A 23541-nucleotide genomic window follows, 5' to 3' on the forward strand; every position below is an offset into this window, starting at 1 on the left:
GCTGTGTGCGAGGAAGTCATATGATGAAGGTGAGGCTTATACAGTACGACAACATGAGATCATCTCAGAAGCTCGTCTAATCTCCGAAGCAGCTCATGGGATTTTCTAATTGCTTAAAAACATTTCAGACTTGCTCATTGGGACGTTTACTGGCTGTTTTTTTGTTTTCAAGCACTGGAGATTATGTGAAATGTTGAGGACAACTGGCTCCTCACTGGAACTCTTATTTAGTTGCAATTTAAATAAATGTTACAGCTTTTTCTGGTTTTGCATGACCTTAAAATTAATGCTGCAACATTTTCACTCCTCATTTTTCCCTATTTTTCCCCAAAGTGTTAATGTATCTGGTGAAATCCTCTTGTTATTGCTGTGGGGCAGTTTATATTTGGAAAGTACAGCTAAAAAATATATTGTCACTGCTAAATTTGGGCGTAAATCCCCTTAGAAATGAGGATTCATCAGCTCATTTTCTTGCTGTCAAGCACCAGTGATTGTGCCATTTTGGGGGGCAGCAATGTGCCAAATATGTCATCTGCAATTAGACTAAAAAATGGAATTAGAGAACCAGAGACACTCTTAAAAAAATCAAATAAACACAAAAATATAGGATATACAAGCTTTTTAACAATGCCACATTTTAAAGTTAAGCTGAATACAGTATTTTATAAAACACAAAACCTATAAAGCCTTTTGGTCTCCTGAGATGAAATCTTTGTAAACACCACAGGCAGGAGCTGCTGGTGTTCATGTTTCAAACCACACGTGTTCCTAAAAGGTCTTTTTAAGGAACTGAGCCACCCACACAGCCCAACACRTCTGTTTATTGAGGTGTCAAAGGTAGAGATGGAAGAATGTGAACTTTAACTTTTTTTTAATAGCTTGTTTCGGCCAAGCATTTTTGGCAGATGAGTGCAAAATAAAACTATTTTGCATTAATGCTGATTGTAGGTTTTTATTTGCACAACACTTCAAATTTGATATTTTACCACTAGAGCTACATCTGCTATTCCATTTGTCACAAAGACTCTGACATAAAGTTGTAGCGTTATGGTCCAGATCAAAAGAAGATGGAACAGAAAGCAGCTTCAGACACAATCTAATGGATGTTTGGGGCTTTCTGAGTGAAGATGAAAAACAAAGCGTTCTTCACTGGAAAGAGATCATGACAGTGTTTTCTGATAGGATCAAATTTCACATTTTCTCTCTCTTTGGGTTTTAGTGTTGTGCTTTTATGTTCCACAGACTTTATCTCCTCCTGTTTTTTTGCCTAAATTGTTTCTTCTTATCTGCTGATTAGCTCTTCTAGTTCCTTTCCTCTGGATTTGATTGTAATTGCATTCAGTAGAAAAGTGATGTGTCTGATTTTGGTGGGGGGAATCATATTCAGTGTGCATTGCCAATGCAATGCACACTATTGTGATTCGTTTACCATCCAAGTCATCTCCACTTTGGCATGCTTCTCCTCCTGCATACTTTGTCCTAGAGCTGCCATTGTAATTTAAATCTGTAAAGCTCCTGTGCCAAATGATTGCAATGCCTTTTGGTGCCTGTACATCCTATAGTTTTTGAAATATTAATGTTTAAAATAAAATAATGGGAGTCAATGGAGCCTTGTATTGGTCCAATACTGCCCCATGCTGTATCTACTCAGTACTGCACCATAGTTTAATACTATTTAAACTCAGTAGTTCAGTGTTTACAATACAAACATGATTATATTTTGATATTTCACTATAATATTGTCCTAATATTCTTTACTGTTGTAATATATTGCAGTTTAGTGTCAACAATTGCATTGGCAATATGGCCTMTTTCAGCACACATACAAATCTAACACTGGGAGTACCTACTGCAATAGCTCCTATAGTCTCATGGTGAACACTATGGGCTTTCATGTGGGAGATCAGGGTTCGATCCCAGCCATAAACAAAATATTTCATTAAAACTACCGGTACATATTTTCACATTGTCATATTCTCACACAATTACCTTCTTTACAAACAATTGCTGACTTGGCAGGCATAAGCTGGTACTTGATTAATTAACAAACACATTTCAACTTAGTCACAGTTCAAGCTGCAGGCAAAGGCATGCTGAAATGGCATGTTACAAGGCAATGCACACTTGTTTTTACATCATAAAAACCCATGTCTAGTTATCCTTAACTTTTTTTTAAATGCACAGAGTTTTGTTTTTCTTTGTTTTGCCTGTGCTCGACTAATTGTCCCTCTCCGTCCTGTTTTCCAGGACCGTAAGCTGTCCAAGTCGGAGCGTCAGCGGTTCAAAGAGGAAGCCGGGATGTTGAAGGGTCTCCAGCATCCTAACATTGTCCGCTTTTATGACTCATGGGAGGGTTTGTGCAAAGGAAAGAAGTGTATTGTTCTTGTCACCGAGCTCATGACATCTGGCACTTTAAAAACGTGAGTACATGAGAGATCACCTTAAATTTGTAAAAATGGCGGAAAAAATTGTCACTACACTATAAAACTTCCTTTTACACATGCAAGCTGTTACTTTGTTTTCTAGTGCTTCATTGGTTTCACACTCAAATTTGTAGAAGTTGAGCCGTTAGCATATTAGCTAATGAGACTAACTCATTACTAGGGGAGTGTGTGTTGAATATTAAATAAAGTCTGYGCCTCGACATGCGTTTCGGACCCTCACCGGCCCACCTGTCAGCGTTTGCTTCAGCTGCAGATTCCTCCCATTCCCGACATTTTTCCTCTGTCGGTGGTGGAGGCAGACAGATGGGTGACTGAGCTGACGGTTTCATACGGTTCCAGAGATCAAAGCAACAGAAGCAAACCGGATTGAGTGAGGCGCCCGCAGGTGTCATAAATGTGGTGTGACAAACTTTTGACTCACCTGTAACAGCAGAGGGAGAAACGTTGCAGCTGCACAGTGCTGGTAAGGGCAGCAGCACCCTCCACTGGAAAACTGAAAAGCTTTTCTTTAAATCCCGTCTAAACAAACGCAGCATGCAGTTTGCATTTATGAAAAAAATCTCATGATTTTAGCATTACTTTTTTCACTTTTTAGCAATACGTTTACCTTTTCTAAACAAAAATGTGTGATTTAGATGATTGCATCTGGTTCAGTATCACATAACCAGCTAACAAGAAGCTAAAAACATTAACCGTACACAGCAGTTGCCTTTTATATTAGAATATTAATGTTTGACTCAATGTATGGAGGTAACCTGAACTTCATACACTACCCCTACGGAGCATGTTGGTGTGCTAACAAACAGGATGAAGGCTGCACAGGGGTTCGGCTGCTGTCCAGATAAATACTCAGAAAGGAGAGGTGCTGCTCTGTGCTGAGGCAGTGGAAAAAGAGAGAGTGATGACAGGAGAGGGGTGGTGAACTGATAGGGAGGGAGGAAGATGTTGAAGATGGAAACACTGACCAGTACTGGTTCGGCTTATAAGAGGCTCCTTATCGATGTCWGCGTGAGGGAGGTTATGAATTTTACATACGTTTAAAAAAATACATAGGTGAGGTTTATGTGCTGGAGCTGGAGGAGCTCTATAGTAGCGGGGGGCTGTGCAGCTTCACTGTAACGTTGCTGCGTGCCACAGGGTTTAACTTGTCTGTCAGCACTGTTCTGTCTTCAGAACAGGAGGAGGAATAAAAGTGGGTGAGTGGGAGGGGAGTGGGTGATTTATAAAGGTGAATTAAGGTGTTGGAGACAGTGGAATTATGTTACGCAGATGTACGTTTTTTTTTTTGTTGTTTTGGCTTTTAGTATCCTCCAGAAGGTAGATGTATTTTTTTAACCTTCTCTGATATGAAGGTAACTAAAACCCTGCAGAAATGTTGTGATTTTAATCACAAACATAGTTACAGAGGACCTAAAACTACGGTTGGGCATAATCGTATCGTGTGCAATTAATCGTCAGAAAAACAATCGATTACTTTTTGACACTTGACGATTAATATGATTAATCCCACCAGGCAGATTGACTGGGGATTACTCCGGTCAGTCTGCTTGGTGCTCTTCTCTGCTTCAAATATGACGAACATTAAAAATAAAGTTCTTTAATTTATTTATCTATCAACACAATTTTACATATGATGTATAGCCTGAAATCTGTAATTTTCACACAATTTGGAACAATTCTTCATAAAGAGCAAATCTTTCCCACTAAATTGGTCATGTGAATACGAAATAAGGGTGTCCAGGGGATTAATCGTCAAATTAATCATTATTAACTAAATACCACAATTAATCGTGATTAATTTTTTTGCCAATATTGCCCAACCCTACCTAAAACACGTTATTATTTMAATTAACCAAAGTTATCTGGTCGTTTTCTTAGAGTACGATAAAAAATGAATGAATACACACCCCCTTTTAAAATAAGTTAGAAGTCTTTTGGTGCCATCAAATGGAAATTTCTAAATATTCCTGGCTGTTTAATGCTCTTTCAGTGCCGTTAGAGACACAGAGCTTTTTCTAACTCAAGTGGACAGATGTGCGTTTGCTGCAGTACAGCAGCTGCTTGGAGGCTGGAGCCTGACTTACTGATCTGCTCTTCTTGTAGTCTCTGTCTGGACGAAACAACAGCCTGTTCTGTAAGATCAGTGTGAGGCTCTGCTTTGGTTTGGCTGAACCCCTCAGATCTGATTGGCTCCAAGCTTGAACTCTGAATTACATAAACAAAATAAATCAGGTACAACATTAGGTGTTGGAATGAAACAGATTTATTCAATAAATTAATAAAATCTCTGTCGTCATTGTGTTGATTTGGAGTTCTGATCATTCTGATGCTGTGTGAAGCAGGTGGACTGACATTTAAACAACCTCATAGTGTTCTGACTAAATAAATAAAAGCTTTTGAGTGCTGTTACTTTGCCCTTTAATCAAGCTCTTTCATACTTCAATACATTTTATTCCTTCTCGACATGGTGATGGTTTGTTCTGGAATAGTGAGATGGTCTCTAATTTAGCAGGTGCCACAGCTTCAGTGAGCACAATCATATGACTTTTGAGGATCTCTTTAATCTGACGGTTGCATAAAATGTTTTTGTTTTTGTTGCGTTATCCTTTGTTCCTTCTTCTCCACTCTCTTTATTGTGTTCACCTCCTTTCTCCCACAGTTACCTGAAGCGTTTCAAGGTCATGAAAATCAAGGTTCTGCGCTCGTGGTGCCGACAGATCCTCAAAGGCCTTCATTTCCTGCACACCAGAGCTCCGCCCATCATCCACAGGGACCTGAARTGCGACAACATCTTCATCACGGGGCCCACGGGCTCGGTGAAGATYGGAGACCTGGGCTTGGCCACGCTGAAGAGGGCGTCTTTTGCCAAAAGTGTCATAGGTAGGAGGAGAATGTTTTCTGTGTAAAAGCAGGGGAAAGTGAACCGGGCAGGATCGTTTACTGGAGTAAAAACCACTTTAAATTCAAACACGCTCACATGCYGAACATTTACACATCGTGCACAAACCATGCAGAACGAATGCACATTAATTTTACTGCTGGTTGTCAAAGCGAACCACAGGTATTTAAAAAGGACCCAAACTCCAGTCAGTTTGCTGGTAAACTGGGGTGAAGCCATCTGGAAGTGTAATAGCTGCTCACAATGCACACTTCAGCACTGTGCAGTGTCGAAGCTGACCGCAAGTATGTGTTTACTGAGACATTGTTTCTACACTAAGTACACAAATGCACAAACGAACATGCATTTGAGGTATGAATGATATGGTCTTTGAAGTAATTAAAGCGACCACAAACGTGCAAAAATCTCCCCGCCGAAAGGAAATACGAAGAATTTGTGATTTTATGGTGAATTAGCTGATGGAAACGGTACTTAACCCTTGTTGGAAATGTGAAAACGATGGACTGTTATTTACGTTTTTGCTCTCTTATTGTGCAAACGTGTCCCATTGTTTACAAGATGATTGATTTATAAAAAATTTGTTTGTTACGCAACATTGCACTTTCTCTTTTAGGTACCCCAGAGTTTATGGCTCCAGAGATGTATGAAGAGAAGTACGACGAGTTGGTAGATGTTTACGCTTTTGGGATGTGTATGCTGGAGATGGCCACCTCGGAGTATCCCTACTCAGAATGCCAAAACGCTGCTCAGATCTACAGACGAGTTACCAGCGTAAGTCGTTTTCCTCAAAAAGCCTCCAGTCAGAGTTTTTCTTACATTCACGTGTCGTAGCTCCGAAGCCTTGTTTGTGGTTTTGCCTCTAATCTCCATCCTCCGTCTGTCATTCTCCCCGTCACTTGTTTACTGACTGTATTAATAAGTTTGGCATGAGCTGCTGCAGTTCTAGTCATATGATGCTGTTTTTCCCCTCTCACTCTCTCTCTTTCTCTCTGTTTTGTTCTTGCAATGGATTTAAAAAAAAAGGAAAAAAAAAACTGCACCAATTCTGGGAATACATCTGTTTTTCCCACCTGTAGATTTCTCTTTTCGTATCAGATCAAAACAATGTGTTCTCAAAGGAAGCGATCCTTTCAGTAAACTCTGGCATTTTGTTCTCATTTTTTTTAACATAGGCAATTTTTTTATGTCAGAACCCTTTGAGGGGAAAAAAGAGACAGACATGAAAAGAGGAGCAGCTGCAATCAGACTGCGATCAGCTCCTTGAGCCTCTGAGTGCTGCAGATGAAAACACACTCAGGCAGATGAGAGCTGTGTCCTTTTCTACTCCTACAGAATGACTTTAGCTCGGCGGAGGCTAACGAGGATAGTTATTGGACTAGAGGAGGTTACTACAAAGCTCTTTTAGTTGTTGACGATATAATACTTCATATCACAGCAAGATTTTCTGCCTAAATCACCAGTTTTAGGCTTTAACTTAAGCACTGTTAGTTTTAATTATATATTTACATCCCTAATTTCCACATTAAAAAAATGTTTGAACACATTTCTTTACTTTGATGTATCCATAATCCTTTTAAAGTATTTAGTTCATTTCTTAAGGTGCCCATCCATGCTATCTATTTGGCACWATCAAAAAGAAAAGATCTGGATTAAGATTAGCCCCGTCCCTTTAAGCATCCCTTTGACTGAAAGGAAACTGTCCTCCTTTTTCTATTACTTTTGTCATTTTCTGTCTCTGAATGTTGCAATTTAATTTAAGGTTCCGACCGGAAATTTTAAATCACATTTCTGGCTCTGGGCCGTCTCTCTCTTTTTTTTCCTTTTCTTTCCCATTCTCTGTTTGTTCTCTCTCATCCAGAGGTCGATTAGACCACATTAGATTATCATTTGTGACCTCAGGTTCTGCATGTGTTGTAATATATTTTCAGCGGGCTGATCTTAAAAGCTTGAGGCTCCCGATGTTTTTGTGAGACAAACAGCCACCTTCAGTTTTCTGTTGTCACTTTGAGACAGAATCTTGTGATGACCTCAGGGTGCTTCAGTCACCTGCTTCCTTTCTTTTCACTGCTGACTTCCAGTGACCAGATTCTCACCCTCCATCTCTCTGTCTGACTATCATGRCTCAGTTAACGCCTTATACATTTTATTTGCAACCTTTTATAAGAATTATGGCAAATGTACATTGTACAGTCATCAGTTACACATCACGTACTAAACATACCTTTTAATTAAAAACTGTTTAAGGGAGTTTTGTTATATTTTCCTCTCGTCTAGTTTGTCATTTCTGGAAATTGTTCCGRCACCTTGCAACACCTCGATCCTTCTTTTTTGCAGCCATTTTGTTGTAGGGGTGTAAGAAAATATCAATACACTGAAATTTCGCGATATTTCATTTCCCGATACYGTTATCGATATTCTAAAGCCCTGTATCGATTTTTAATTAAGGTTTAAAATGTCAACCTTCTTGCCAACCGTTCATTTTTATGTTGTAGTTCAGCCTCTGACCACTAGTTGGCAGCAGTTAGCCAGCCATTTGGTTCCTCTACCTCTTGAGCGCCAGAGAGTAAGAGTAGCATTAGCATTGTAAGTAAACATTAGCTTTTCTTTTTTTCAGTAAGAGGTTTTTATTTAATAGAATTTTTGGACAAAAAAATCGCAAGCTATCACAATATATTGCCTTGCTTACAGTATCGCAAAATATCGGGATATATCGTATTGTGACCCCTCTGTTATGATATGTATCGTATCGCCAAATTCTTGCCAATACACAGCCCTATTTTGTTGTACATTTCCTGCTGCGTTTGGGAATATCGTCCTGTTTCATCATGACCCAGTTCTAACCAAACTTTAGTTGTTGGACAGATAGCCTCATTTGACTAGAATATTGGTTTACAGAGGCRTTCAGGGACGACTCGATGACTGCAAAGCGAGAAGACGAAGATGACGCTCCCTCCTTGGCACACTTTTTAAACATTTTTATCATTTGTTACGCCAGAAATATTTGAATCTGATCCGATTGTTTGGTATTGTTGGTGTACATGTATTTTTACAGAGCTTCCTGAAGTCGTACTTTAAAACAAACGAAAAAAAAAAGAACTTGTGGTTAAAAAGTTTTTTGTCATTTCTCTGACCTCGTCAAAGAAAAACACCCCACAGCATCAAGCTGCCACCAGCATGTTTCTCTGTAGGGATGATATTAATGAGCGGATGCTCAGTGCCTGGTCGTCTCCTCACGCTGCAGGGAAGCTTTGTCCGACAGTTGTACAGGTGCCTTTTGGCAGTTATCCAACAGGAAAAAACAATGGTCCTTTTGTGAAGGAGACGACTTCTGTATTAATAATAATGTTTCCTAAAGAGTCAAACATTGCACTGATGGTTCTGTAAGATTTCTATGAAGGAAAGCATGATTGGTTCCCTGTTGGAGATCTTTCTTTCCTTATTAGTTAATTTATTTTATTACAATGTAGCCTTCAGTTGTTGAGTAGAGCTCCTTGAGTCCAAACATTGGGCTGTTTACTCCGTATAGCTTGTTTTCTTCTTATAACTCAAATCTCAGTCTTYCTCCCTCTTGAACATTCCTAATGTCCAATTAGGCTTATTTAGCTAACATGTAGCTGCCCCTCAGCTTTAATGCCATTACCCCCCGCCCCCATCAGCCCCAACTCTGTTTGACCTCAGAGTCTCACTGGTGTGTGTGCATGCCACAGAGAGATGGGGAGTTACAGTATATAATGACAAACTGGTGGGGCAGCGAGAGAAAAACATGGCAAGGAAAGAAAATTGTTTCCTTTGAGCTTGTAGATTGAGATTTACCAAAAGTATTTCTTGAACTGCTTACAGGTAAGTTCAATAATTAAACMGTCTATTTTAATGTGATCAGTAACTGTTATTTTCCTCCTGCGTTGTTAAATGTTTGCATTTGCTCTCGAGTTTGAGTTTTAAGGAAGCAACTATTAAAGATTAAATTTGATCATAAAATTTTTGTAGAGGTTTGTAATTCTGTGTCAGGTTAGATTTAATCAGCTTTAATATTTGACAAAGAAAAAACATTTAATTATAGYGACAAATGTCAAAATATTTATAAAAATGTACTTTTAACATTTGTATTTACATTTTATCTTCAGCTCTATTCTGCAGGTTAAAACATATTGGATGCCAGCTCCTGAAGGTGCAAAATGTTTATAAAAAGGATAAATGTAAACAAAAAAAAAAAAGCTTTAGGAACACACAACAGCCACTTTGTGTTTTTCTGGGTCTTAGTTACTTAAAAGTACAAAAAGTTTAAACAGTGCAGTGCCCCATCGTGCCTTGTGTTTTATCAGTTAATAATATTAATATTCTTTGTGTGTGGGTTCAGATTTTTCAACATGAGGGAATTCAGTGTTTATTATTTTTCAGCCAAGAACATTTGGTGCCAAASGTTTGAAAAAGCTTCCTGCTGATAGTTCTTGTTTAATTGCTTCTAAAAGGCTGTGATTCAGTATTTATGCCTTCAGCTGTGTTTATGTGGAATTTAACCTCGGGTCAAACTATTTCTGCACCCTCTATGACACCCTAACTTTCTCTCCCGAGTGTGAAATTTTTGTCATAACCTTTTATTTTAATTTCCTTTGGTTATTCTGAATTTAAAGGAACYTTGTGGTACATACAGGATGTGTTTTAATGTACTTTATATGTATATTTCTGTATGAAATAACTGCAGTTGTTGCAGTAAATCTTTGCAGAACAAATCAGTGCTTATGTTGGTTTACTTTTTTAACCTGTGCGTTGCTGTAAACGTCCCTGGGTTCACTGCTTTTGTCCTTTTTCTCCTGCAGGGAGTCAAACCTGCCAGTTTCGACAAGGTAGCAATTCCTGAGGTGAAGGAAATTATAGAGGGCTGCATCAGAACGGACAAAGATGAGAGGTGAGTCATAGTTGGGTGAAGATGTTTTTTTTTTCAGTGCAGTGCAGTGTTCACATTTGCTAATGTTCTCTTTAAAAGGGACCATGAAAGCGTCACATCATTTGATGTTAGATTTTACTTGGTGTTCAATCTCTGCTTCATAACTTCACGTTAACTTAATGGATCAGGAAGGCTGTTGTTGGATAATGTGGTAAACATGTTTGCTTTTTTTTTCTTGCAGAGTAATGAAGTACCCTGTGTGTTCTGTTAGTTAGAAATCTGACCACAAAGTTTTAAAAAATTAGAACCAAAATCTTACTCATCTCCAGCCTTATTTAATTTCCTAAATCTCTCTTTGCAGTTAAACTCTACTGAAAATAGCTGACAGATTTAGATTTATCTTCTCGCCTATACTCTGTCCAGATATGCCATAAAAACTCTGCTGAATCATGCGTTCTTTCAAGAAGAGACGGGGGTCAGAGTTGAACTTGCAGAGGAGGATGATGGGGAAATGATTGCTATTAAACTGTGGCTAAGGATAGAAGACGTCAAGAAGCTCAAAGGCAAGAGCACAATACCTCATTAATTATCATTTGAGCCCTTCATTTCTCTGCGCAGCAGCTTTTCTTTGTGTCTTGAAAAGGTTTGGTGGATTCGATAGAAAACTGCTAACCCTTACCTGCACTGTTTCCGTTTTTCAGGTAAATATAAAGACAATGAAGCAATCGAGTTCTCTTTCGATCTGAACAAAGACGTGCCTGAAGATGTGGCGCAGGAAATGGTAAGTTCAGCGCACAGGAGAAATACATCGATGRATGTTGTTTGGACAGGTTAAAGAAACTTCTTCACAAATCCCCCCAGGTTGAGTCTGGCTACGTCGCCGAAGCCGACCACAAGACCATGGCCAAGGCTATCAAGGACCGCGTGTCTCTGATCCTGAAGAAGAGAGAGCAGAGGCAGCTGGTGCGAGAGGAGCAGGAGAAGAGGAAACTGGAGGCAGAGCAGAAGCAGAAACAAGAGACGTTCAAGACTTCTCACTCCCAGGTTTGATTTTWRTGYGACGGCTGGGAAAAACATTGGTTTTTAGACTTTCAGTCTAAAATCCCATCCTCTGTTTGTGTTCCCACAGTCCAGAACAGAAGAGGCTGAGTCGGACCAACATCTGCTTCACCATCAGCAGGCCAGCCTCTCTCACACCTGTAAGACTCAAAACCATCCTCTTTCMATAGTTTCTGCTTGGTTAATACAAGCTCGCTCCATTCCTCTTTCAGCTGAAGGAGGCGTCGACAGCGGACAGGGTTCCTCGGTTTTCTCCGACCCCCCTCACCTGGGCCAGCTGACCATGTCGTACAGCTGCCCCCCCTCCTCCCAGCCCCCATCCCAACCCCAGACCCCATACCCCCCAACGCCTGCGAGTGCAATGCAGCAACATCCAGGCTTCTCCCAGCCGCCGCAGCCGATGGTAGGTGACTACTTTTATTTAAATTAGCTCTGGCAGCGGCGCCCCCCGCTGCGAGACGTGGCTCCGTTCAGACGTGATAGAAATGAGTCTTGAAGTGAGCTCTGCTTTGTCTGCTGSAGTGAGTCGGCGAGAACTGCTTGTTAACAAATCGGAATGCAGATGTTTTTCTTTTTTTTTCTTTTTTTGCACAATTAACCTTCAGAGTCAACAAAACAAAAACAAACTGAACAATTTAAACATCATTTAACCTGATTCATCAGGCATAAGAAAAGCATTTAAACCTTCAGTCGGTTAATAAAATCACGTTGGTTGATCTTTTCTTCATCTTCCAAGGTTTTAGTTTTTTTCCCCCCACAATTCTGAAATCTCATCATCTTTCTYCTTTTTTCTCTCCACTCTTGAACTCTTTATGATCCACGTGCTTAAAACCTTTATATTTGACAGTTCTTCCTAATTCACATTTTTCTCAGTTATCGTTTCATTTTTAACGCTTAATATGTTGTAAAGTGTTGTGTTTTCATGATAGTTGGGTAAATTGGTTTCGGCAAGTGTTTTAGGTTCTTAAAAAATCGTATGTATGTAACAAAGTTTGCAGATGAACAGCAACAGAAAATCTATCAATATATTTAACATRGTGTGTTATAATACATTACATGCACATAATGTGTTTCTTTGTTTCTGGGTGTTTTTGGTTCTGGTTTGACTTTAGGGAAACTACAACTCATACTGACTTGTTTGTTAAACAGTTTGTGGCCTGATTGAATAAGTTAATTATAGATTTGGTTCTTTTTGAAGGACACTGACTCATTTTACCATCAAAAGTTTTTTTTTCGAACATTAGAGTTTATTTCATTAAATGAATTTCTTATAATTCTGTTGGGATGCTCAGTCTTATGTAACACCTTRTTTTCTATTAAGTTGAAATGCAATTTTTTTCTTCCCTTTTTTAGGTTTGTTTGCTTTTATTACATTGTCGTGTTTTGTGTGTTTTTTTGTTTGTAATTGTGTACATTTTATAAAAAAAAAGAACATGTCGAAGTTTACTGGTGCCATAATTTGCCTTTAAATTTAACCGATTTAAAGGCAAATGTTTGCATTAAATAACTTTGTGACGAATGTGATGCAAAGTTTGTTTTCACTGAAAACTGTTGAATTGATTTTTTAGTTTCTTCCTTGTACATCTTATTACCTTTGTGTTCCTTAAGTAACTTTTTTTGTTTGTTTTTATGTTGGTCTCACCTACTCCTCGCCCMTCGGCCTGCAGCCTGTACCACACGGCCGTCGAAGTCGTAGCATGTCTATTTGCGTCCCCCCTTCCTCGTACTCCTTTTCCCACACTCATTCATCCCTGGCGGTTCCTCCGAAACGGCCCACCTCGCCTCCTCCAGACCTGTCCTCCTCCCACACCTCCACCTCCTCCCCCTGCGCACCTCTCCCAGCTGAGAGGGACACTTTCGCTGGCCGCCTCTCCAAGGCCCTGGAGACGGTCCTCCCCCTTCACTCTGCCTCCTCTCAGCCCAGGGCCAGACAGCGGAGGGCCAGCCTGCCTGCCCTGTTCTCCACCCCTGTAGGTTCACTAACGTAATCCCCCAGTGGTGGTGAAAAGCAAAGAGAGAAGAGAGAGACAAAGATGTGGAACGAAAATGAAAAATTAACCAGTGAATCATTTTTTAAAGATGCTGTTTTTATTAACCAAGTTSCAGCAGTAAAGCTTGAGTGTAGGTACATGTAAATATAATTAACCAACTTTTACCTCGTGTTTTTTTACTTAACAGATAATGAGGCTGAAATATTTTTTTAGTTTGTTTTCACCAGATTGAAATCAGTGTAAAATTAGATGAGCTGAAAGAATTTTAATGCATTTTAAATCACATTTTTACTCTGATAAGTCAGTTAACATTAGTATTTATTCCAGTGTTTCACATTATTGGTCCCATATACACCCTGTCTGGCATGTTTTGAAGCAACAATAGCATCTGTTGGGCTTTTTGCTCTCTGGTTCCTCTTGCAGGATTCATTTCAAGCAACAAGTTAGGTTAACATCGTATGACCTCACAGGAATAAGGGAGTGTTGTTATATTTTGTGATACTGATGATAAAAAAACACTCATAAAACAACTAAAAAGCGTTATGAAAGTATTTTAAAAAATTGGGTTTATGTATTTGGAGCATTTTAATGATTTATAAATAAAAAACAATACACAATTTGCGTATTTCTGTTTCACGAATTACAAGCTTAAAGAAACCATTTGAAAAAAAAGCTAACTTCTAAGATTTTAATGTAAGGCTTTTAGAAATATACCAGTTTTACATGAGCATAACTTATCTATTTTGGTTTCTAATTTAGTTGTGATAAAGCTATACTGAGTATGTAATCAAAATTACCAACATAACTACAACTTTTAACAACAGAAAAACAGCCAATTGGCTTTTAATTACCAGTCTAATGACGATGATGCAGCTTACATTCTTTTTTGCATCCAATGAATAAAACCTAATCCTTTATTTTATTTTATTTTATTTACATCTGAGGGTTGTACTGATTCTTTTCACCAATATTTTTATGATAAATTGCCAACTGGGCTTTCCCAATGTGTGGTTCAGGGTTAAATGTATGCATCCCATCAAAATGACCAAAAAGCACAAAGTTGCTTTTAGTGCTGCTTCAAATGTTTCCCTGTATTAACACACTTAATTCTAATGAAATAAGGCGTGTTGCAGTTGAGACACATCCAAACGTGAATAGGGCGTCCCCGGGACCAAGAGTGGAAAACTGGTTTACTTTATCTCTGCTTCAATTATTCAGATACTTCCATCTATCTTTAACTCTCTCGTCCTCTCCTAGGCCATCACATGTTCACTTAAGATACAGACTGAGTGTCATGAGCCATAGCCATGCTTTATGGTACGAAAGTTCAATATCAGGTGCATCTACTGCTTTTTCCAAAAGATGTTTGTTCCAAACGAACAAACATCAAACTAAACCAGAAYTTTCTATTTGATTAATGATTCCAGGCTAAAAAACATCAAATCAAAGCAACATTTTGAAAGTTAAACCTACAAAAATCAGTTATCCTAATTAAAGATGCATCTGAATATTGCCAAGCTTAAAGACAGCATTTGGTGTCTCCTCTTTGGCAGTTTTTTCCCTACTGTGAGCTTCTGGATCTCTTTATTATTTTTTTTCTGCCTGGCCTTTGTTCAGTCTGTTTGTGCTGCAGCTGTAAAAGTGTGTCACTTGATTCATTTATTGTAACCAGCTTTTTTTCACTTTCTTACCTTTTTTTTTAAAAAAAAAACTGTTCTATAAATTTTCAGTACATAATGTTTTTACATTATGCTTTTATTTTGAAGGGTGAATATGTATCTTTTGTTCCCGTTGGTTTTGTTTTACGTTTCTCCTTTTCGAATCGTTTTCTGCGTTTTGTGTGAGCGTTTTGCTGTGGTTCTCTGTCCTTCTCTTGAGCTTTATTCTTAAATTCATTGTATTTCATTGTCGCAGCAGCATTCTTTACCACATGGAGGCGCTGGAGGGAGCATTCCTCACCCAACTCTCCCAGACCCTCCAACTATTTTCTTCCCATCCATCCCTGAGCGCCCCGTTTCCTTCTCGCCACCTCCCACCGGGCCTCCAAAGGGCTACAACACCCAGAGACGCAAGAGCACCTCCATTCTCGAAGCGCACACCCGACACTTCCAACCCGCCTATCCTCGCTACGGGAGCAGTCTCCAGCCCTTTTTCGGTATGGACAGCATCGAGACTCCCCCTGTGTTCGTGGTCAACCCTGGTTTGGCAGCAGCAGCTCAGAGACTTTGTGCTGGTGAGCAAATGCATCTACCAGGACAGTCCGATTCAAGTCTGTATGGTTATAAAGACATGAGAGCTGAACATGAGGAGGCAGTGAGGCGCTTCAGTCTGAACCAAGCTGCTTTAATGTACCATAATGAACCTATGGTTTACGGAGGGTATCCATTGACTGCACACCAGCTTAGCCAGTTGAGTTTCCATCATCAGAGGCAAGCAGCAGCCAGTTTGGGCTTTGATCCTGGTCCACCACCTCAACCAGGATTCTTGCACCCACACATTTTGCAACAAATGAGTGCGCACAGTCAGCTGCCTCCACCCTTAACACCCATGACTCCATCAACAGGAGGCTCAGTCTCCTCTTCATCCTCTGAGGGGTGCTATCCTCCACAGCATGCGGCTCCATCGTCCTTCCCCATTTCTGCACCTCCAGTAATCGCTGATGCTCCATCTGCTGGAAGCGTCTTTGAGTACCATTTAGCTGCAGCTGCCGCCGCTGCAGCCGCCGCCGGGGACCCCAACCTCCTGGCATCCAGACTTTACCGAGCCCGACGGAGCTCCATGGACCTCCCTCTGGAGGACAGCTCTGGAACAGGATCTGGTGGATCTGGATCGTACAGCCGCCTCCAGCCGGTGACAGAAGAGCTGTATGCGTACATCAGTCCCGAGCTGCCGCTACCGCCTGGAAATCTTCTCCTTCATCACACCGGATTAACTTTAAAGGACAAAAGCCCCGAACCGTCAAGCGACTCCCTTGCTTCTTCTGATGCAGGAGAGTTCCAGTCCCCCCCTCCCCCACCCGGTCCTCCCCACTTTGACCCTTCAGCAGCTCAGTCTATCCCTCGCCCCTCCTCCTCTGCACCGTATGACTCATCAGGGGGAGTGCGTCGCGAGGATCCACAGGGACACCCACCTTCGGTGCAGAACTTCTTTCCCCCCACGCCGTCGTCAGAGCTCCCTCATGGGGGGCCAACGTTGCTGGAGTCTCTGGTGCCGAGCGCCTGGCCCCGGCATGGAGGGGTGATACCAGCCCAACCTGACATGACATACCATGAGTCATTGCTGGCCATGCAGGCTGCTAACCCCCCTCCGGTACAAAGTTTAGACCTTAAAAACACTCCAAGGCCTCTGGGTTAATTACTAAATGAAATTTAATTAATTTTGATTAATGTTATTTTAATAATTTCTGTCTGTAAAGTAAAGATCTTTAGATTTTTAATGTTGTGAAGACATTTACCCCCTAAAATTCAGTCATTCTCAAAGAACCGTGAAATTGAAACGGTTAATTACAACAGATCAGATGGATCACTTCAAAAAGCAGTTTAATCAAATTATATTTAGTAATCTGACCCAGAGGCAGTCACACAGACCCCTGTTGTTTTTCTACCCTGCTGACCCAGGCCCCCACCCCCCAGCCGATGCTTATTTGTCATCCTGTAGTCTCGTTGTGATTTTAACCCCCCCTACAGTCATCTCAGCACCACAGAGACAGTCTCATGGTCTACCATAACCACGCCTCACGCGATTCTCTCTCCATGTTCCCTAAACCAAAAATCATGTCTAAAATAATAACAGAGCATGACTTCAGTTAAAGATAATCCAAGATCTAATAGAGGAGGGAACGTTCCTGAACAAATTTGGGAAAGACAAGAACATTTAATTTCACTCCAATATACCAGTGATTATTCTTGATTAAGTATAATTGCTTCAAAAACAACAACTGAGGAGGAAGACTTTGAGACGCTCTCTGGTGTATAAACCTTAGAAGCGAACAGCCTAAGCCCCCTCCATTCAGTCTTTATGTATTTGATTTATTTTGTTGGTATTCAGTAAGTAGTTTTTTTTGTCTGTATGTTCATATATGAATGTATATGAAAAATGTGTGTTTGAATGGGTATACTAATCCTATCGTATACCTAAACCTTACTCGTACAAATCCAGAGTCAAGGCGTTAAAACTCGAAGTTTTAATTTTTCAGAAGAGATGTACTTTTACGTCTTTGTACAACGATTTTATTTTAATAGAACCACTCAAGTGGGAAAGAGCTGAATGACTTTGTTGATTTGTATGGACAAACACACAAAAACATACAACAAAACAGAGAGGGCTTAGACAAATAAAGCAGTGTAACTATGTAGAGAGCCATTACTGTATAGGTTATTTGTGTTTTGTGTTGTAAATCCTAAAGACCCTGGCTATTAAAACTGTTGTTTTCCTTTTAAGCATATTATGTTGCTCTTTCCTGTCCTGACTGAAAACCAGCTGCCTATTCAAAGATTAGTTGAATGATTTATTTCTACTTTCTTGCTTCCTTTACTCTGTCATTTATTATAACTTGGCTATCTATTATTTCTCTCTTTAAAAGTCATTAACTCAACAGTTTTGTCATTTACCTTTTAATTTTGATAACGTTTTCTAAAAACAAATGATTTTTTTGTTGTTGTTGTTTTATGACCTTCTTTCCCTGTTGGCATTGTTGCCTGTACTGCTGCCTGGTGCAGCTCTTTACACTTAAAGGTAAATTAAACCATATCGCCCCTTCATCAGTCACTAGATTAAGAGTCACCATCTTAAGTTGACTAAAAAAAAGATGTGGAAATATATTTCAGACCAGTCATTTCTAAGAAGGTCTTAAGCTGGTGCAGCGCAGCTCAGGCAGCAGGGAGGGTTTTAAAAGCTTCTGAGTTTCATGATTTTTTTTAACTACTCCAGCGTCTACGTTGAGCTTTGTTGGTTCCAGTGCGTAACATCCACGGATTATCACGTAGGATCTTACCTGCATGTAAAACTCCTACTTACACCCTGCCTAATCCCAGTTCTGTGCCTGTACTGTTGCTGTAAATGCATACAGTAGATGTTGTTATGCATATATCTGTTGCTGGATGGATTAGTGTCATCATGCATGTGTGCATATACAAGAGGGAAACCGATAAGCTCATCATCAGAGTGCAGCTGAAGCACCTTGTGTTTGCACTCATGTGTGTTTTTGCATTAGAAGCTGCAAACATGTACTGACTTGTTCTTTTCTCTTATTTTTTTTATCCCAATCTCTCGATTCCTCACCTCCATCTTTCTTTTCTTTCTGCTCGACATTGGTTCTTTTCCTCTCCGTCTGTTCTTGTGTCTCTCTGTAAATCTGCTTCCAAGCAGCAGGTTCAGGCACCTGCTTCTCAGCCAAGTCCAGGACCCCCTCTGGTCCCTGCAACCACCCAATCAGAGCCTTCTGGGACGTCGCAACAGGTAGGCAAACAACCATGAAGTAAAAATATTAAAAAAACACCACGTTTTTGTTCATTCAGTTTACCACAGAAATTTGTAGCACAAACCTTTGGGTTTTAAACCTAATTTATGTTGCTAAAATGTAAGAAAACAATCTATTATTTCTTGTCTAAATAAGCTAGTGATTTTTTGTTGTTGTTGTTGAACTTGATAATGTACCATTATTAAATTCAATACAAAAGTGTTGTCTTATCCTGCATTTTTTAACTAATTTATGCTTCCTTTTCTTTTTCTGTCTCTCATCTAACATTTTGTGTTTTTGTTCTTTCAGCTCGTGTCTTCGAGTCAGAGTTGTACTTCTCTTCAGAGCCCAACACACACAGCTCAGGTATTTTATTTTTATATTCTTAATAGCCTCCTGTGTGCTTAAATAAGCACAAGTCTTTGCAGAAAGTTGCTGGAATGAAATTAGACTTTGGCATAAACTCCTAAAGCACATTTTTAAAAATGTTTTTAGAGAGTTTAACATTGTAATTCAAATGTTATAATGTAATTTGGTTTAAACGAGATATAATAAACTTTTAAAGACACAGGCTGTGACAAATACTATTTGCACATAAGCAAATATGTATTATTTTATGTCGTTTGGCTTTTGTTATAGCATGTTCTGCTCAGATTCACTTTAAACTTTTATTCAGTTTTTTACTTTTATTTATTTTTTCTTCTTTCCATTCTTTGGCCTGCTTGTGGGCATGCTGCCTGCGGTTTACAACCGGGTTTGTTTTTGTGTTTCTCGCATTTCTGTGTATATATGTGTGCGTGTGTGTAGTTGTGTGATCTCAGTCCGTCTCCCAGTATCGAACATCTTTATCTTTTGTACCAAACTGCTCAGCAAGTTCTGGTACAGGTAGATATATACAGGATGTGGTTGTAGTTTACCTTGGTCACTTTGTGTGTGTATTAATGTGTGTACTTGTAGTTGTGGGTTAGTGTGATTTATTGGTTAATCTGTATGATGCTGAACAAAATGAAAGCAGATTAACCACCATGAAATTGTGGCTTTTGAATAACCATCACTTGGCTTTTTTGTTGTTGTTGTTGTTGTTGCCACTTATCCTCCTTGCTACCAAGAACATCTTAACTAAGCACCTGATTGAAAATAATTCATAAATATAGGAGTAAAATTGATGGAAATAAAGATGGGTAATATTTTCTGGACTAAGACCAATGAACATCAAAAGACAAATAAATAAAGCATCAAACAAATGGGAAATGGGAGTGATATCACCAGTACAAAGCTAAACAAGCACTCTTGTTTACTATTGTGTTGAATTAAAGACAGATCACAAATGCTTTAATAAAATTTTTATCACAGTAACAAATAATGGTTAATCAACATATGAATACAGGTTTTAAACACTTATTTATTGGTTACATCGAAACACCCTGCTACTTTTTATTATATTGTAGACAAGCAGTAATTATTTGTGACAGATATTTGAAGCATTTAAATATAATATTATTTCCCAAAAATTTTACCTGAGTGGAAAAATATGGTAGTTTGGCGGAATTAGCTTGATGGTATAAAATGGCATATTTACATAAACTTCCCTAAAATGTCCAGAGCATGCGAAATTTAAAGCAAATTGCACAAAAAAGTCATTATTTTACATTTTCTATTTTTCTAAGTCGTATTTTCAACTGTATAAGAACAGTAGCTGTATACTTGTTGGTGACTCAGTGTCATTTAAATCCTATTTTTGTACACATTGGTTGGTTGGTTGGTTGGTTGATTGATTGATTGATTCATTAGACTCATGGTCCACATTGACATGAGACAAAACAAACACAATATACATAAAAAAATTCCCATATATATATTATTCCCAAATCTTGACTTATTCAAAAATGAGTCATAAATCAGTCTCAGGTGATGGAGAGGTTAATTTAGCCCCATAGCCATTCTGAATTGTTGCCCACCTACACTGAAAAACTTTTTATTTTTGTTGTTGTTGCATGGCAGAGTGGTGTGTTGTTTTTTCACCAAGAGTTTTTGGTTTTAAAAGACTTTCTTCTAATTTTACACTATATATTAGGGAAAGCTATCATGTAGAAACCAATTTGAGCTCAGACTCTGCTGAGGCTTTTGAGTGTAGATTTTCTGAATTGGTCACTTGGTTTATCTACTTCCTCGTCTTCTCTACGATCTTATTTCCACGTTTTCCATAATTTCTCCTGCCTCTCGTCCTCTCCTTCATGTACCCTTTTTATTTTCTTCTGTTCCTATTTCTCGGCCCTCCCCTCTCAGCCCAGCGTAGCTCCGCCTTCCTCTGCCGCTCCCTTGGCGACCCTCCCTTCTCCGCCGTCTATCCCCACGGCCGTACCGACAGCAGTCGTGGCCTCCCCTCCCTCTCCTCTGATAGTTCCTATTGAGGCGGTGCCTACGCTGGTTTCCCATCCTCTTCCTCCTCCCACACCACATCAGCCTTTGCCCACCGTGGTGCCAACCATCAGCGTAATCACCGTCCCACCTGATCCTCCCTTGGAAGCTCTTCCCAAGGTACTGGTCATGTTCGAACCCACCGAGGAGATGTCATGTTCCTGTTCAGGTTCTGCTAAAATCTGTGCAAAGTCTCATTGTTGGTCAGTGGTTTCTAAAGCTAAATTCTCTATTCTTTTCTCAAAAGGTATTAAAAGTCACCTTGCTTCTTGGTTTAAGAATAAACAAACATTTGTTGTAAGAAGAACAGTTGTTGGTGGAGCGCAATAAGGTTTTGGCAAAATGTTGTTTATGTTGTGATTGGTCTAGGAGCAGAGTTTAACTGAAGTATGCTCATGATGAAAAAAGTTTTTTTCCCTTATTGTTTAGGACATGGCATTCAGAATAATTGAAAATATGAATCCAAGTTTCTGCTACGTCTCTTTTTTGTGTGTGTTTTCTCTAAATAAAATAGGTTTTATCATTTTAAAATACTTTTCTTTTGCTTTTTTATACTTCCCTGCTTCTGTTTCATTAATTTTTTTCTCAAATAGCGAACAAGTAAACCTAAGTAGYGGTTATGGACTTTTTTCATGTTTGTGTGTTTCAGTCCACCTCACAGTCTTCAGAGCTGTCCCAGGGCCAGCTACAGCCCCCGCAAGTTCTCTCATCTGTTGAGAAGTAATGAATGAAAACACAAACAGACACTAATCTGATTCATAATCAAATGAAATACAGTTAGAAAAAAAAGCTGGGATGTGTAAAATGAATATAAAAACAAATTGCAATGATCATATTTATGCAAATCAGTAAAAAAAAACAATCAAATGTTTAGTTTAGACATTTGATGTTTTCTGTGTTCCACAGTAAATGAGTTTGAGATTTTTTATTACATTTTATACAACATCCCAGCTTTTGTTTGAGTTGGAGTTAAAGTTTCCTGCTCTCCGTCTAACTTTCTGCCCGTCCCGTGTGCTTCAGTGGACACGCCGAGACGTCAGGCCTGAGTGACGGGAACGAGGGGGGAGGCGGCCGTCATGAGGGGCGTTCCACCAAACGACACCAGAGGCGTTCCGTACGAAGCCGATCTCGCCACGAGAAGACTTCCAAGGCGAAACTCCACGTTCTCAGTGTAAGCACTCATCGCAAAACTTTACTTACGTCAAAGTCTATGGTATGCAGTGTACCTGCTGTCTATATTAATTGGCTGCGTGTGTGTAACTAATGCAGATCTCCAACCGAGGGGACAGGGTAGCAGAGTGTCAGCTGGAGACTCACAACAGGAAGATGGTGACATTTAGATTTGATCTAGATGGAGACAACCCTGAGGAGATCGCCCAGATCATGGTACACACCAAGTCCTGTTTCTCTCTTAAAGACAAACACTGCAAGAGAACAAAGCATTGGTTTATAAATGTTATGACTGTCAGCATGATCAGGTTAGGGTTGTACTGCAGAAACACTTGTCGTCAGGAGAAAAACACAAAATGTTCTGTTTTGATTCTGTCGTACCAACCAAGAAGCACAGAATCAGATCCTGCCCGATACCTCCGCATTAAAGCTGGATAATAGTTAACGTGCTAGTGCGTGAAAGTTGAAATGACTGAAGCAGAAGCAGCTTTGCTTCATCAGGCCTCGCAAAGACTTCAAATGTTTTTTTTTTCTTTTCTTTTTAATGTGTTTGTCTAGGTTCAGAGTGAGTTTATCCTGGAGAATGAGCGAGAGTCATTTATCGAGCAGGTCAGGGAGGTGATTGAGAATGCAGATGAGAAGGGTCTGGAAAGAGACGCAAATAATCAGGTAAAGAAAAACGAAAGTTGTTTTCTGTTTTGTTTCGTTTTAGAAGATGCATCCTAGTTTGGTAATGAGTCAATGTATTACTAACTTTTTATCATGTACTTGTAGTTTTGAAATAAATACTCTTCAAATAATAGCAAATTTACCAAAAATAATTATTATAAAAGCCGTTTTTTTGTTTCTAAAATGTTACCTTGTTGATCTACATACAGCTGGTGGGTGACCATGAGAAGAAGATTCCTGTGACATCTACCCCTATGACTGGTATAAAACAAAATTAAAAGCTTTAAATGAACAAATATTGTGTGATAGTTTGTATTTAAGCATTCTTATTCTTTCTTATGTAAACAAATGAGTTTTATTATTTTTCTCAGACATCCCTCCAAGTGCAACGGCACAAGTCGTCCATTCAGCCGGCCGTAAATTCATTGTTAGTCCCGTACCTGAAGGCAGGCTGAAGGAGCAAACAAACCCCCCCTCGCCTTCTACCCCTGCACCCATTGTTGAAACGGGTAATCCTTTCAGTTCAGCCTCTTATTTTTGTTTGCTTC

At 39.5% G+C, this 23541-nt stretch overlaps 1 protein-coding gene across 7 annotated transcripts in view; it reads left to right on the forward strand.

Moving 5' to 3' along the window:
* Positions 1 to 2088: 2088 nt before the first annotated feature.
* LOC106534918 (serine/threonine-protein kinase WNK1) overlaps positions 2089 to 23541 on the forward strand; it is a gene marked incomplete at its 3' end in the record, with an annotated part of 33165 nt that continues 11712 nt past the window's right edge. For 4 of the 7 annotated variants that reach the window (XM_014031714.1, XM_014031713.1, XM_014031715.1 and 1 more), the window contains 20 exon segments: positions 2089 to 2420; positions 5104 to 5324; positions 5957 to 6114; positions 10161 to 10249; positions 10652 to 10791; positions 10930 to 11009; positions 11090 to 11272; positions 11358 to 11427; positions 11500 to 11690; positions 12955 to 13257; positions 15193 to 16587; positions 18643 to 18735; positions 19046 to 19102; positions 21023 to 21274; positions 21804 to 21874; positions 22175 to 22325; positions 22424 to 22540; positions 22883 to 22993; positions 23203 to 23254; positions 23365 to 23502. In XM_014031714.1, the coding sequence (XP_013887168.1) occupies positions 2104 to 2420; positions 5104 to 5324; positions 5957 to 6114; positions 10161 to 10249; positions 10652 to 10791; positions 10930 to 11009; positions 11090 to 11272; positions 11358 to 11427; positions 11500 to 11690; positions 12955 to 13257; positions 15193 to 16587; positions 18643 to 18735; positions 19046 to 19102; positions 21023 to 21274; positions 21804 to 21874; positions 22175 to 22325; positions 22424 to 22540; positions 22883 to 22993; positions 23203 to 23254; positions 23365 to 23502 (4189 nt within the window). 7 annotated transcript variants of the gene reach the window in all.

This window comes from Austrofundulus limnaeus, unplaced genomic scaffold (genome assembly GCF_001266775.1).
Source record: "Austrofundulus limnaeus strain Quisiro unplaced genomic scaffold, Austrofundulus_limnaeus-1.0 Scaffold1306, whole genome shotgun sequence".
Classification (NCBI taxonomy): Eukaryota; Metazoa; Chordata; class Actinopteri; order Cyprinodontiformes; family Rivulidae; genus Austrofundulus; species Austrofundulus limnaeus.